The 16232-nt window shown below is 32.7% G+C and overlaps 2 protein-coding genes across 2 annotated transcripts; both read left to right on the forward strand.

The window, feature by feature from the left end:
- Positions 1–1434: 1434 nt before the first annotated feature.
- On the forward strand, positions 1435–2017 carry LOC147405394 (glutaredoxin-C1-like). Its single transcript, XM_086432696.1, has one exon. The coding sequence runs from the start codon at positions 1532–1534 to the stop codon at positions 1892–1894; it is 363 nt and encodes a 120-aa protein (XP_086288822.1). The 5' UTR covers positions 1435–1531; the 3' UTR covers positions 1895–2017.
- Positions 2018–10660: 8643 nt separating this feature from the next.
- On the forward strand, positions 10661–16232 carry LOC147405395 (membrane-anchored ubiquitin-fold protein 3-like). The gene is made up of 3 exons (XM_086433148.1): positions 10661–11053; positions 14875–15045; positions 15917–16232. Exons 1-3 carry the CDS (start codon positions 10924–10926, stop codon positions 15970–15972), a joined length of 357 nt encoding a protein of 118 aa, XP_086289274.1. The 5' UTR covers positions 10661–10923; the 3' UTR covers positions 15973–16232.

Raw genomic sequence — 16232 nt, forward strand, 5'->3', positions numbered from 1 at the left:
GAATTAATGCTCATACTAGGTATTGAACTCGCGATCTACGAGTACTAATCGATTATCAATCCGAATTTTCCATTGAGCCAACCCCTCAAGGTCATGTGATAAAGGATTTTCTCTTCATAGTGAAATCAGGGCGTACATTAATCTTGAAGGAATTACATAAATCTCTTCGTATCTGTGTATGATCTTTTTTTCTCTTTTTCACTACTCTTACTTATTTTCTTACAATATTATTGCTCCAAAATTATTTGATAGGTTAACAAATCAAAATCCTTGTTCAAAATCCGAATTCATTGAATATGGATGAAAATATGGGTTTTTTTCTAGATATTTTGAAAAGGCAATATTAAAAATTTAATCTTTTAATTATTATTTAATTCTAATATGAGAAAAGCGATATAGCAAAGATAACACAATCAAAACAATAATGTAAGGATTTACGTGGTTCGGTAGTGTGCCTACTACATCCATGGAACACAACAAGAACAATCATTATTTTCTTATTAGTTTTACAGTCCTAGAAATCTCTATTTATACAATCGAGAGTTATCAAAACATGTAAAACTCCCCAAAATAGAAACCTCGACGATGTCTCCTACACCCCCTTAGCTATGCGTAGTGCAATAGAATACAAGACATTTATATAACACAATATTTATCTGAAATGTATTTTAATCAGTAACTAACAAAAGATAAGTATTCCTTTTTCAAAATTTATATAATTATAAGTTCGAAGAAATTTTCACAAATGCTTAAAGCAAAAAAGTTGATTTCGACAAATTTTCACTTCTCATTGTTTTCAATTTTTTTTTTTTTGCTTTTAGCTGAAAGGAGGTGAGTGATTAACAAATTGTAATTTTTCAAATCCAAATGACAAGTTGTTTTGGGCTTCTTTAATAGAGTATTATTTGGTATATGGTAAAGTATGATAAATATATGAAATAGAATAAAACTTCCGATATTCTAGTCTAGATTAGAATAAAATCTAGCTCCGGAAGGACAGCATCTTGGGTAATTTATTTTAATTAAGAAGAACATACCTGTGCTTGTTACCAAACAAACCATTTGGAGTGAACTTCAAAAGTTGAAAAAGATATTAATTTCTAAAGAGAGCTATTGGCTAACATGCGCATGGAGTATGGTCAAGAGGGCTGTGGCACGTCTAGCCGACAACAAGGACGGACGCAGCCGTCTAATAGCCAACAATCCTCCTGAAAAAGCCTGTAGCCCTGAACTATGTCCCGAGGCCTGAAACTTAAAAAAATTAATTATAACTAAGCCCCTCAACTTTGTCCATCATGCGCTGACGATCATTAAAAATAAAAAATAATAATAAATCCTCTTTGTTCCAGTCCCTCAAAGGCTCGATCCAAGAGTTAAATATTAAAATAATCCCTCCCCCCTCACAATTTCCTATAAATACCAACAAATCCTTCATCACTTCCTCATCTCTCACTCACACTCACTTGTCAGCATCTTAGTTTCATTACTTTAACGTCTCTTTTTTCGAATTTCTCTTACGTTTTCCGCTACAATGCAATATCGGACGGATTCATCTATGTCGAATAGGAACGTTGGTGATCCATTAGAGAGAGTGGAGAGACTCGCATCAGAGAGCGCAGTTGTGATATTTAGCATCAGTAGTTGCTGTATGTGTCACGCAGTTAAAAGACTCTTCTGCGGAATGGGTGTTAATCCGACTGTTTATGAACTCGATGAGGATCCAAGAGGGAAAGAGATTGAGAAAGCTTTGATGAGGTTGTTGGGTAGCTCTTCTGCTGTTCCTGTTGTTTTTATTGGAGGAAAGCTTGTTGGAGCTATGGATAGAGTCATGGCTTCTCATATTAATGGGAGTCTTGTGCCACTTCTCAAGGATGCTGGAGCTCTCTGGCTTTGATTTGGATTCAAATGAGAGATATCCAGAAATAGAAATTTGATAGTAAAAAAAAATATGGAGGAATGGGTTTGTTTGTTTCCTCCATTTTGGATACACTGATGTTAACTTTTTTTTTTTTTAAGGTTTTGTTTTGGTTTGTTTTTAGTTTTTTCTTTGTTCTTCAATGGTGTTGCAGAGAGAAATGTATTTGCTCACTCTGTATGTATAGAAGAAGAAAAAAAAGCAAATGGCATTTTTTTTTCCTCCATTTTGGATTCACTGATGTTTTTATTTTTATTTTTTCTTTTAAGCTTCTATTGCCACAACTTCTTTAACTAAGAGCACCCTAGATGTGTTCTAATTCTTTGGTGATTTCAAATGAATTGGGATGCTATGAGAAAAAGTTGGTGTGGCCATAGAATCTTTAAAAAAATTTCCCCTTCTAAGGATTTTATTTTCCCAATTTTTCATTTGAGTTTTGCTCTATTTCTTTCTTTAGCCTGGATCGATGGTGTTGCAGAGGGGGAATGTATTCGCTCACTCTATTTAAGTAAAGAAGAAAATGCAAATGGGAAGGAAAAGAAGAATCCTGATTTTTTAAGGGTAGGGGTGTTAATGGGTACCCATTTACCCGTAATTGAAATCAAAAACCCCGATTTTGATTATCTTTTTATTGAAATTGATTAGAATCCGATCTAATATGGAATTGAACAGATAAAAATTAGAACCATTACGTTCTATCCAGTGGGTATTCGGATCTAATTTATTTTGTCACTTATTTTTACATTATACATAATTCAAGGTAATCTTATATTTTAAAATCAACACATATGATATAAAGTCATTCAAATTTTTTATAAATTAAATATTTGAATTTAAGATAAGTCATTTTTTTTTTAAAATTTATTACTTGTAAATGAAAGACATTTTAATATTTGAAAATAAAAATTATTAAATCATTTTTTTAGTAGAATAAATTATTATTAAGTTGATATTTTATAAATAATATATTATTTAAATTTTTTTTTATTATAATAATTTTGAAATAATTTTTTTCATTCGATTCTAGTTAATCAAAATCGATGGGTACCCAAGATTTTTCATGATTTCGACTCCAATTTCACTTATTGTAAAATTAAAATTAAAATCGACAAGAATCAAAATTGATAAAATATAAAAATTATTATTTTAAATATCATAAGTATCGAATCGGAGTCGACCCACCCTTATTTAAGGGTATTTAACACATAAAAACGTTGGGATTTACTAGGACAATGTTCACGTGGGTCCTTTTAGGAATGAAAACGTGGCATTCGTACGATGTGGGCCCATTATAATGAATGTGTTTGACTAAGGTGCGATCCGACATCATAACTTTCATCAACCTCTAGCATGCCACGTGTTGAGAACCCTATCAATTTCTCGGTGAAGGTGGACCATCAATTTTTATCTTCCTTAATATGTGGTGCCACGTCATAGTGACATAGGATTTCTACGACTAGACATGCTTAGCTCGCCACGTAAGAGAGAGTGAAACGAAGTTTCTTTTCTCGCGTGAGATTCTCCCACTCTACCTCATTTAACGTTCCATGTCATCGACCATCTGAAAAAGGAAAGAAATGCTGGGGTGACAAAAACGAAGAACCAAAAGTGACAAAACGATGCGGTGTCGTGCACATTATCAAAAATGCTTTTCCGCGGGATACGATTAAAAACGCATCTACGGTTGTGTGTGCGCCATCACATCATTTTTATTACCTTCGTACCTCCGTTGATGTCATTGCAGCATTTTCCAAAAACTATAAAAACCGTTGAAATTTTGTCTCCAAGTCAATAATGTCCAACCCGCTCCCATGGTTAGAATCTCCTTTTTTTTTGGATAAGATGTTTGGATTTTATCCAAACCACCCTTAAATAGTAAGAAATATTTTCCAAACATTTGACACATTGAATTAATGTTTTAAAAGAGATCTTTCGATCTGTGGTCAAGGGGTATATAGTTAATTTAGAGATTGTTTCATCTTGACAAATTAAAATTTTAAAATATTTCAACAAGATGAAATTTTAAACCATGCCCTCTCCCATGTTTAAACTTTCATTTCGAATTGATGTTTCAATTTTTTAAAAGATTGAAATGAGACAAGTTCAAGGCCATCCCATTCGTTTGAAAAGCACAGGGGATGAAAAGGCAACCGACCCTAATTTTTTTCAAAAAGACAAATAGAAGAAGATGGGAGAGAAGTCATCTGTCACCTAGGCACACCCACCTCTCCCCTCTCCTATCTCTCTTCATCATATTTCTCTCTAGCTTAGATCTCTCTCTCTCTCTCTCATAGATGTCTCTTTCTCCCCCTTAGATCTCTCTCTCTCTCTCTCTCTCTAGATCTATTGTATAGATCCGTGGATTAGGGAAAATCATAGAAAAAATGATTGAATCTCTGAAACTTTTAGATTCAAGACTATTTCATCTCAATAATGTGAAAATCCAATAGGTTTCGTACAAAATGAAACATATTTTTAAACACACCATCTCCTTTGGATTACACTTGACGTTTGCAAGGAGGCATCCTCCTAATATCAACGAAAAATAAGGATTTGCTGATTCAACAAAAGATTGATATTGAAATAGAACTGCTATTGGTACCCTAACTTTTACTTATAACACCCTAATTAAAATTAAAGAAAATTAATGAATAATCAGATTTCTATTTTTTGAGTTTAGGATTATATATGAGACTAATTATCATTGTAAACAACCATTCAAATTGTTTGAATGGGTGCAATGATTTTTTATAAAGTTGAGATTATAATTTGAGCCAAAATTTTGTAATGTTTGAAGAATGTGGTTTGATTTTTAGTTGGGAGTGATAAATAATTTAAGAAATTGGGATGCAATAAGTAAAAGTGGGGGTGCCAATAACATATCTTTATTTAAAATTACCAAAATGCACCCTACCTCTGTCTAAAACAGATATTATCCCAACTAATGATCAAAATACCTTTTGTCAAAGATAGTGATTATCAAAGCTAATTTAAAGGAAAAATTATATTTTTGCATCATCATTTGCTTCTAGCACACTGCTAAAAGAGAGAAAGACACTTTCCTTGCTAATTTAGTAAGATTTTAACTCTTCTAAGCGCTCAAATGGATTATCCTATTGGCAATCCAACACCACAGCCCTAGATTTCATGGAAAAACTTGGATTAAAAAAAAAATTCAATGTTTTTGGGGGTTGATCCAAGGTTTTAAAAATGTCATGGAACTCCCAAATTTAAAATTAAAATTCAACGGTAAAAATATCATTTTTTTTTCAAAGTTCATAGAATTTTGTCCTCTAAAACCCTGTGGCATCAAATCATGTTTTTGGATGCTACAAAATGAGATTAACAGCCCTTAGTAAGCATTAGAATCTTATTAAGTTAGTAAGGCTAGTTCGACTCTAAGAGAAACTATTAAATGTTTAAGAAGTGAGAGTATCATTTTTTTTAAAACTAAAGTGAAGAGAGGGAGAAATAACATGATAAAAATATGAGGCAAATAATCATCGTTTTAATGGTTTAAGAAGTGAGAGTATCATTTTGTGCAAAACATCTGAAGATGAGATTATGTGCTTTTATATGCTATCGAAGAAGACAAAGCATGTAAAAACTCATGATTCTTATTTTGTAAAAATAAAATGCAACAATTAGGATTTATTCTCAGGATAAATGTTCCTAAGATTTGTATTATCCTAGTTGAATTCCATGTTTACTAGGACTGTCAATGGATCGGGTCTAGATAGGATCGGGGTTGATTTGGTATCGATCCAATAAGACTTAGATCCATTTTTTTTTTATCGGAACTCAATACTAAGATCCAGAATTGATCCATTAACAATTGATTCGGACCAAATCTTATTTTATACACAAAACCTAAATAAGCATCGCTCATCTCGACTAAGACATAATATAATTTATATACTCTCTAAAATATTATCGGATCAGGTCCTTTTTGGATCAGGAAATGGTTGATCCTGATCCGATCCAATAAGATATTAGATTGAAACTTTTCAAAATTCAAAACATCGCTCTAAACCTGAAGTTATTGGATTAGATTTCAGGTTTGGTCCGACCCATTGACAACCCTAGTGTTCAGACTATTCGGATCATGCGTTTTTACTACAATCATTCTTCATGAGTCACCAAATCCCTACCCATATATATTTTTGTTGGGGGCATGGTTTTTATAAGAGTCGCGTTGGGGTGACATAGAATTTACTGTGATTCTCACAATTCTGATGTGGACGTGTATACATAACTGTAGAGGGTTTGTACTCGTATCACGAGGAAACACATCTATGGTCATGTGCACGTTTCACGTTAGACTTGCGAGAATCATAGTAAAGACTTTGTGTCATTTCAGCATTTTCCTTTTTATAAACATTATCTATAGTGGGGCTTGCTATTACATAATTATTATTTTTTTCCTTTACCATTAATGGTGAAACAATGGTAATGACCCGATCATGATTATCTTAAACCTTCGTTAGAGGGTATTTGCAAAAGTTTGGTTTAAATAAAGTGGTTATATAAAGTACTTTACACTGATTCCTTGTTCGATAAGAAATTTAGTAAGATGAAGATGATAAAATTCCAAAGAATAAAGATCAATCTTTGTTGAAGCAACCTAAAAATAATTCACTAATGCTTACACGTTGGATTATCATTATCATTATCGAAACTTCATCTAAATTATTTTGGTGGTGGTTACAAGCCACTTTTGATTAGGGTTGTCAATAGGCCCTCCTTTTCGCAATCCATCACAATAATTGCATTTTACTAGTTTTATGAGGAGCTAATTTAGTACAAAACCCATGCAAAATCCATGATATTAAGTTTACCCCTTGCAAAATACAAGATTAGATTTGACCCTTGACCAAAAGTCAACATCCTTTTCTTGTTGATTAACTAATTGTGAAATCTTAATTTATATTTCACAAGGGATAAACCTTATTATATAACCAATTTCACAGATTTCTTTAATAATGATTTTCTGACGCCCCCATCATAGAATCGTAGATTATTTGCCTCGGGATACCTAGAAACATAAATCTCCTTTTGTGTATTCCAAGGCAAATGATCTACCGCTCTGTGATGGGGGCGTATGTTTGAGGGGCGTCTCAGATTATCATGATTTTTATTATTATTTTTTAATTTCCCTTTATAAGGCCCATTTAAGTATTGGGCCAGAAAGCCCAATTTTTTGTTTTGTTTTGCTTTTGTTAAAGGAACATCCTTCCACTTGAGGCGGCAAGAATCACTTCTTTCATTAAGTAGGTTTGAATAAACAATGAATTCATTCAATCGGTGGTATCTACTAAAGATACTTGAAAATGCTTGTTTCATGCTTAATTGGTCCACAATACCCCAAGATATTTAAACCATCTCTTGTTACACTTATGAACCAAAAATAAATAAATAAAGATCCATATAAAAAATTAGATTTGAATAATAAAAAATGTGAAAATTAAAAATGTGAAAATTTTAATCCCAAGAGATTGGCTCAATGGCAATTTCGAATCCAATAAGCAATGATAGTCCTTAGGTTGTGTGTTGCATACCTACTATGAGCAATGACTTCTAGATGCCACACGTGAGGGCGTACCCTCACCTACCTGGTGCGTGTGATGTGCGGGTGTTGCATGTTCTCGGGGGAGGGAGGCATACCCTGGCTCATCTGGTCTCACTAGTTGTACTTAAGTTCAGATACTCCCATCATAAAATATAAATATATATACAAAAAAAAAAAAAAATGAAAATGAAAGTTTCTCAAATCAAATATTTTAGTCGTCAGTTGAAAATAATTGGGAATCTTCATGAAACATTGGAGCGAGGGCACCACAATTAAAGGATTTTATATTTTTACAAAAGAAATATTGTTAAAAGAAATAGAGAAGGAAAATGATGAATCAATCTAAATTCAAATTCATGACAAAGACAGGAGCCAAAACTTACGGGCAATAGATGAGTACATGTACATTATGCAGGTTTATGGTCCAGTGTTGACTGAGGACTTATGCCTCTTTTCCCACCACACAAATAATGCTTGAACATGACATGGGACCATGGTTTCATTTAATTTGGTGAATCCGTATAGATTCAAACTGTATTGCACGGTTTCTTTTTATCTTGAATAATGATTTTCTGACACCTCCCTTCTAACACACCGTCCCATAGCCCATATGCCACATGACCTGGCATGTGTTAGAACCAAAGATCCTTTTAATTGGGATTCACAACTGCACATATTTATAAGATCTACAGTTGTGTATCCTGAGAGAAAAATCTATGATTCTAGCCCATGTTACGGTAGGGGGCGCAAAAAAATCACGAATCTTTTTTTCTTTCATTTTAACCAAAATAACTTCTAAGAAATGGACAAGTGAGTCTAAACATGACCGACAGAGTTGTTCCCATTGCTCACGTTAGCAGCTTTGTGTCAACCTCAAGTGCCATACATGTGATTCCAATAATGTCTTAAAAACTAGTCTGAATCGGTGGTTGAAATGGGTTTGATCAAATTACATAATAAAATCGATTCCCTTGATGAGTCCTCACTTTTCGTGAACCATCCCAAATACATTGTGTGAATTTATTGTGGCCAAATTTATTTCATTGACTTTTTAATAATCAAATCTTAATACGGCATATCCAATATGATCCTTTAATTAAAATAATACATATTTTTAATTATTTTCTTTTCTATTTTGGTAGATAACCATGAAATTGGATTCCAAGAGAGTTTAACCTAAGACATGAGAATACTTTCCACGCATCTTACCAACTTGTGACATCGGCATCTTTTTAAATTTTTATTCAAGAGTATTCGAGAGTATTTATCTTGGTGTTTGTTATTTGTGGATGATGTGATGTTAGTTGACGGATTAAAGAGGAAATTGATATAAAATTGAGGTCATGAAAAGAAATGTTTGAGTCCAAGAACATTAGGACAAATAGAATCAAGACTGTGTGTACAAATTATAAATTTAGAATTAATGTCTTTGGAGAAGACTACAAACTTAAAAATATCTAAACGTGACTAAATTTATCATCTTAATTGTATTATACATAAAGATGGAGAGAGTGAAGAAGATGTTGTCCATATAAAATCAAAGCAAAATGGTTTAAGTAGGAATATGCTTCTAGATTGCTATGTGACATACTGGATCGATCAAATTAAAAAGGAAAATTTATAAGACAACAGCAAGAATAAATATGTTTATTGAGTTTAATGCTTAACAAACAAGAAACTTCATGATAATTAATAAAGAGTTGGGATCCATAGACTCATGAAGCTGAACTCATATATTCACACATAATTTCAACCTTGGATATTTTAGATCCAATGATTGAGATTTATCTCAAAGATCTGTAAAATATTCTTGAGCTACATCTTTTATCCTAATCGTTGGATCTCTCATATACACGTTTTACGAGTCTATGGATCTCGACCCATTAATAAATTAAGGGTTTTGTTAAGGGCATACATTAAAGTGCAATAAATACACTTTCAAAATTGGAATTTGTGAGTAATTTGTTAAAAAATAAATTTTCTAAGGACATTTTTTGATAGAAAATCCAATTTCTAAAATGTATTTATTGCACTTTAACTTAAGGCACATGTTAACAAGACCCATAAATTAAACATAAAAAATTATTGATGTTGACGATGTCATCATGATATTAATAGATAAAATTATTATGAAAAAACTAATTATAATCCTAGTTAAAAAAATATTCAATTTGAAGATCCCTAAAGAAAGCGATAAACATAAAAAATAAAAAATAAATGTAAAAAACATGACGAAAGCATACACGAGCTCCTTCTCGAATCCTCGATAGTAATAAACTTGATTCTCGATAGAATAGAATTCAACAGAAGAACAAAATTCATTTAGTTAACTCAATTTTTTTATTTTTATTTTTTTGATGAAATAAGACTTTGTTGATATAGTTGTTGGTTGAAACCCAATGGTGTTGGAGTTGGACCAACATGATACATTAGTTCCTTATTGAATCCATTTTAGAAACATTGAATCCCATTAAAATTAAGTACACTTTGAAAATTAGAATTTGTGGATATTTTGTTTAAAATATTTTTTTAAGAATATTTTCGATACAAAATCCAAATTTCAAAATGTATTTATTGCAATGTTAACAAAACACATAAATTAAACATAAAAAAACATTAATGTTGATGATGTCATCATGATATGAATAGATAAAATTATTAGGAAAAAAATAATTATAATCCTAACTAAAAAAATATTTAATTTGAAGATCCTAAAAGAAAAAGAGAAACAAAAATTAAAAAAAAAAAAAAAGTTGTATAAACACAAAGAAAGCATACATGAACTCCCTCTTGAATCTTCGATTGTAATAAACTTAATTCTGAATAGAATTGAATTGAATAGAAGAGCAAGATTCATTTACTTAATCTAATTTTTTTTTTTTTTTTAAAGATGAAATAAGACTTTATTAATATAATTGTTGGTCGAAACCCGTTGGTGTTGGAGTTGGACCAACATGATACATTAGTTCCCCATTGAACACATTTTAGAAACATTGAATCCCATTAAAATTATATTTGTATTTTTATTCCACATTATTAATGAATTTAGATTACTAATCAGTCTAATTTTTTTGACCGACCACATGTCACATCTACCAAATATCTGTCACAAAGTATTTGGTCAATAAAAGGCGGCACCGAACTCCAAAGCACAGTTAAAGTTTCCCTTATAACAAGAGGATTCGAATCAATCTTCAAACCCGAAACTGAGTCAGAAAGAAAAAGAAAAAAAGCAGACCTTGAAGACATGGAATCTCCAATTCCCTTTTAATTTGCTTTTTATTTTTATTTTTCCTCCCCCAATTTTCAGATCGTAACCCTAATTTGTTTGAATCGAATTGCGCGGAATTTTAGGGATTTTCGTGGAGGAAGAAAGAAACGGTGGGGGAAAGGAAATAATTGGTAGAATCGGAAATTTTGAATTTTTGGGTGAGATCCAATGCCAGAAGAAGATCTGATCGAGCTTAAGTTCCGTCTCTACGATGGATCAGATATCGGTCCGATCCGATACTCTTCATCGTCTACGATTGCGATGCTAAAGGAAAGAATCATCTCCGATTGGCCGAAAGGTTAGAGTTTTGTTGCCGTTCTTTGCTTCTGTTTCATTTACAGTTGAATTTGATACTTTTGATGTTATTGATATTTAAAATAGTTTTTTAGTTTAATCTTTCTTAGAAGGAAAGATTGTTATTTTGCAGATCTCAACCAGAATTTTGTATTTAAAAATAAAGAAAGAAATTAAATATTTACAGCCTCTTATGAAACAATAACAGAAAGATGAAGCAAGTGAGATGCACCCCATTAACTTCAATTGGTTTCTCTAAAACTTGAACCCCAAATTATCACTATGTATTCAATTATGATCTCTGATTACTGTTACAATGCTTATTGCTAGACCTTAAACCCCAAATTACCAAAATATAGTAAGATTCCAAAAATAGTAGACATTCTAACTAGATTATAAAACTCACCTACTAACCTTAGAAAAATTTATGAAAAAGACACAAAAGTCACCAAAATGCTCTCAAACAGAATTTATTTATTACAAATATAATCTTGACCATAAAAAGTGTGTTTTGACGCCCAAAACAACATCCTTTTGAGATCGTAAAATTGGGTGATGAAAATTTTTTGATGTACCCATCGTGGTTTTCGTTGGTACAAATCCAACGACATATTATAATTGTAATTCCAATACTCAGTCACAAAGTTATACCCGTTTGAAGCTAAGGTTCACATTTAACATTTTGGCCCATCTTCTTCTATAACCCGGTCTACAGTACACCATTGGTTTCCTTAGTGTATATGAAAGATGGTTTCCAAGCCCTCCTTGGTGAAATTCAGTGGATCATCTGAACCAGTCTCTCCACCCAAACTACCAGGCTGATTTCCATCATTATCTTTGTACATTGGGTTTTAGGGCACACATTAAGGTGCATTAAATACACCTTGGAAATAAGCATTTGAGGTTACTTTGGTAAAAAATATTTTTTGAGGGCAGTTTTGGTTCGGAAATCAATTCAAGGTATATTTAATGTACCTTAACGTGTGCCCATAGGGAACATGTTAACAAAACCTTTGTTCATTTTACCAACATCAATATTCCTTTTAAAGAAATATGGTTCCAAGCAACATATATAATATGCTCCACAATCAATTCTCCAATATGCATATTCTGTCTTCTTATTCACTTAATAATTTGAAGAGCAGATCTTTACACTGCATTGTCATTTCTTTGATTCTCTTCAATATCCACAATCATCTGATTCCTTCCTCAGATAGATAGAATGGAAGGTTCTGGCTAAGAAATGCTCAACAAGAAAGTTTTCCCAAAATGAAAAGTATTCTCTATTGATTTTAGAACATTTCTCTATTTTCCTTCCATCAATGGTATTGGGTTCATGATACTCCAACTTTGCTTTGTTCATCTTAGCTATATATAAGAACTAAAGAATGAATGCTAGGCTATTCTCTTCTTCTTTTCTGCCTCACTTGAACAGAGATGGGATTGAAGGATTTCTCCAAGCTGGAGAGGAGATGACACCCTTACTTGAAATAAAGCATCCAGAATCTACAAGCTGCCACCATATGCAAATAGCATTTTTTTTTTCCTTGATTAGTGTAAATTCCATTAACTTGAAAAGAGCATGAACATAGGAACAAAAGGAGGCTGAGGTAACCTACCTAAGGATGAATAAAAGCAAAATAAAAGAGAAAAAAACAACAAACATACGTTCAATAACCAACATTGGAGACAAAAGTTGGGTCTATTATGTTTTTCAATAGTTCTATAAGGAAATTATGACCTGAAGAATATTATACACACATTTTGCATTTCTTCTGGACCATTTGTAATTAATGAGTGGTAATACCATGTCAGCAAAAATGCTTCATTTCAAGGCTTCTAGCAGTTTGAGTGTTATATCTAATTATGATTTTTCTTCCAAAAGGATTTCTTTTCACTTGTGATGTATAGAAGCTATTGGTATATATGGGCCTTCTAATTTGTAGATTTTGAACTAAAATATGATTATGTTCTTGGACATAACTTTTAGGTTTCCCTTTGGTTAGAAAACAGTTGCTAAATTTGGTCTGATGAGTTAACTACTTGGGATACTTTTCTTTAGATTGTTACTTGTTGGTACTAAGAGTAACTGTATCTGTTAAGATTTTTGGGTTATATGGATATGTCATAAGTTTCTATTTCAGGCAAGTAGGGATCATAAGAGTTCTTGTAAGGAGTTTTCTTTTCCCTCTTGAATGGAATTATTGGTAAACTCCTCTCAAAATGGCTTCTTTAGTATGGAGTCCATCATCATCAAAGCCTTAAATTTGTTGTTGGTTAAACCAATCTTTTTCCTCCATTCAATTATGTCTAGAGCCATATCTTCTGTTAATTCAAGTTTATTCATCTATGCTGTAACCACTCAATCACTTTTTTTTTCTCTTCTTTTAACTCTTTTAGAATCTTTAACTTGTACATTCCTTCTAATTGGGCCTGTAAACTTAACTAAACCATCTGAAGCAACTTTCCCTCAGTTTGTCTAGTGGGTCAACTACATTTTCCTTAGTAAGTTCATTTTTATTTTTGTCTGTCTTATTTTTTCCACCCATCCATCTCAGCATTATCATTTTTACTACACTCCACCTATGAACATGCTTCCTGATTGTGCAACATTCAAATCCATAAAGCATAGCCTATCTTATTGCTGTCTTATAAAGTTTTCTTTTTTTGTTTGATTGGGATGTGTTGGATGCATTGCACTCCAAAAGCACATCTTCAGTTTAACCATCCAATTCTAATTCTATGATAACATCCTCCTCATTATATTCATCCTTATGGATAATAGAACCAACGTAACGACAATGGTTGCTTCTTCTTTAGTATGGATCAGTGGAAGAAATATTTTGTTTTTATTATTTTTTTTATATAGGTCCTAAGTGAATCATGATTTTATGTTTGTATCAGATGGGGTTATGAATCGCACCACTTAGACAAGGTTTTTTTTGTTTCTTAATATAAATTCCTTTGAGCAGTTTTAGAGGATCGTTGCTCACTTGGGCGAGGGAAACTTGAGGATTGATCTTTATCTAATAACCTGTGAATGCAGCTGTATTCTGAAGAATGAGGAATAATGTAATGTAACCCTAAGGGGGTTGGGTTAGTGGTAAAACTAGTGACGGGTTTGCTCCTTCTGGTCTTGTATTCGAAACTGGTTGGCTTCTTGATTCTTGATTTACTCTGTTGCACGTTGGGAAACTCCATGAGGGACTAATCCCATCCCAAAAGGGACCTGGGGGTACTTTGCGTTATCAAAATAAAATAAAAATAAAAAAAAGATAGTACTATAATTCTGGCTCATTATTTGGGGATACATCATAGCGTAGTAAAAATATTTGGATATGCCTCTTGATTGCTTTACATGAAAAGAGAATTATGTGGTCCATTTTGGGACAAGGAAATGTGTGGATATACACTGAGAAAATAGATTTAGAGATACCCTTTTTCCACCTATAACATTCCTCTACCCGAATATATGTTATGAGGAAAGTTGCATCTCTCCAACTTTGGGAACCTTTTCATAATTATTTTATTCCTTGGTGTTCCATGTCAGATATTGTATCATGATTATCTTTGGGTTCTCAGTGTTGAACACTGATTTAATGCATTTTGTAGGGTAGATCAACAGCTAAATTTATCATGTTCTTATATTGTTAATGGTAACAATTTCTCAATCAAGAAAAGAAGTAGGATGAAGAACATATTGTGAACCTCATTTGTAAATGTCCATTTATTTTCTGCTGTTAGATGGAAGGACTTACTTCTGTTAAACCATGCCCTTTGCTGTGATTTTCTTCGATGTTCCATTAAATCATTTGTTTGTTTCAGATAAAAAGATTATACCTAAGGTGGAAAATGACGTGAAATTGATTAGTGCTGGCAAAATATTGGAGAACAGCAAGACTGTCGGCCAATGCAGAATGCCCTTTAGTGAAGGTCCCGGTGCGGTTATCGTCATGCATGTGGTTGTGCAACCATCTTTAGCCAAAACCAAGACAGGTATGTTGTCGCATCTTAACAATTAAACATGAAGTTCATGCATGACCTATTCCTTTCAATGACCCTGCAGAGGACCTCAATTACAGTAAATGTGCGTTTGATGCCCTTTGAAGATTTCCAACAAACTGCTTGTTGCGATAATATAAATGGGGAGTTCCAAATGTTGTAATCTGGATTCATATTTTATTACGGTGGATTTTTTTTCTTTTATCATGAAGAATAATGATTTTCTTGATGCCCCCGCTGACAATATGCCCCCCTATGCCGCCCCATCACAGATCCGTAGATCATTAGCCTCAGGATACGCAGATCCGTAGAAAATTCACAATGACACGCATCAATTGATTACTGAATTTGTTGAAATTATACAATTGATCATCATTTCCATGTTTATGTTATTAGGAAAGCAGATTTCTGACATAAATTGAATCCCCTGATTTATGCTTAATATTAGAAAAGCAGATTTCTGACATAAATTGAATTCCCTGATTTATGCTTAATATTAGGAAGCATATTTCTCACATTAATGGAATCTCTTGATTTATGCTTATTAGGAAATTACCCACATATGTTTAGCCTTGAATTGTGGTCCTGTATACTTACCATGACTTGATGTACTTGTATAAATATTACACAGTATCAATGGAAAAGTTATTGGTTGCATCATCATATTATATCTCTTTATATGTATGGATGTTGTAATTCTTCCTTGTTTTCGTTTTAATTAACAAGTGGGTTCCATAAGGAACATGTCTCTTTTTAGCATGAACTCATTTAGTTACTAAAGTGTCAAAGTAGTTTAGAGAAAGATAGAAATTCCCAAAGTTTGTTTGCTTTCTGAAGATTGTGTTTGCTGAATTTGTCTGAACAGAAAAGAAGGTGGATGATACCCCAAGGAAGAGTGTCTGCTCGTGCTCGATATTGTAACAACCCAAGAAATTGTGATGCTCAATCACTCACAGAATTGGGAAGTTTGGCATTGGTGACGACCGCTGGGTTGGAGTTTTCAGGATCACAAATTGATGACGACTAGTGCACGTTGTCTCCTCTGATTGGTTGTGTTTCTCAGAAGGGCAGTTCTTCACCCATGCATCACTGCATGTGATGATGATGTTGTTTCCAACAATGTGTAATGTTAACGGTAATGATATAATTTAAAAACAGACAAGTAAATGATGAAACCATAA

Source organism: Akebia trifoliata, chromosome 3 (assembly GCF_017979445.1).
Source record: "Akebia trifoliata isolate Shusen 1 chromosome 3, ASM1797944v1, whole genome shotgun sequence".
Lineage (NCBI taxonomy): Eukaryota > Viridiplantae > Streptophyta > Magnoliopsida > Ranunculales > Lardizabalaceae > Akebia > Akebia trifoliata.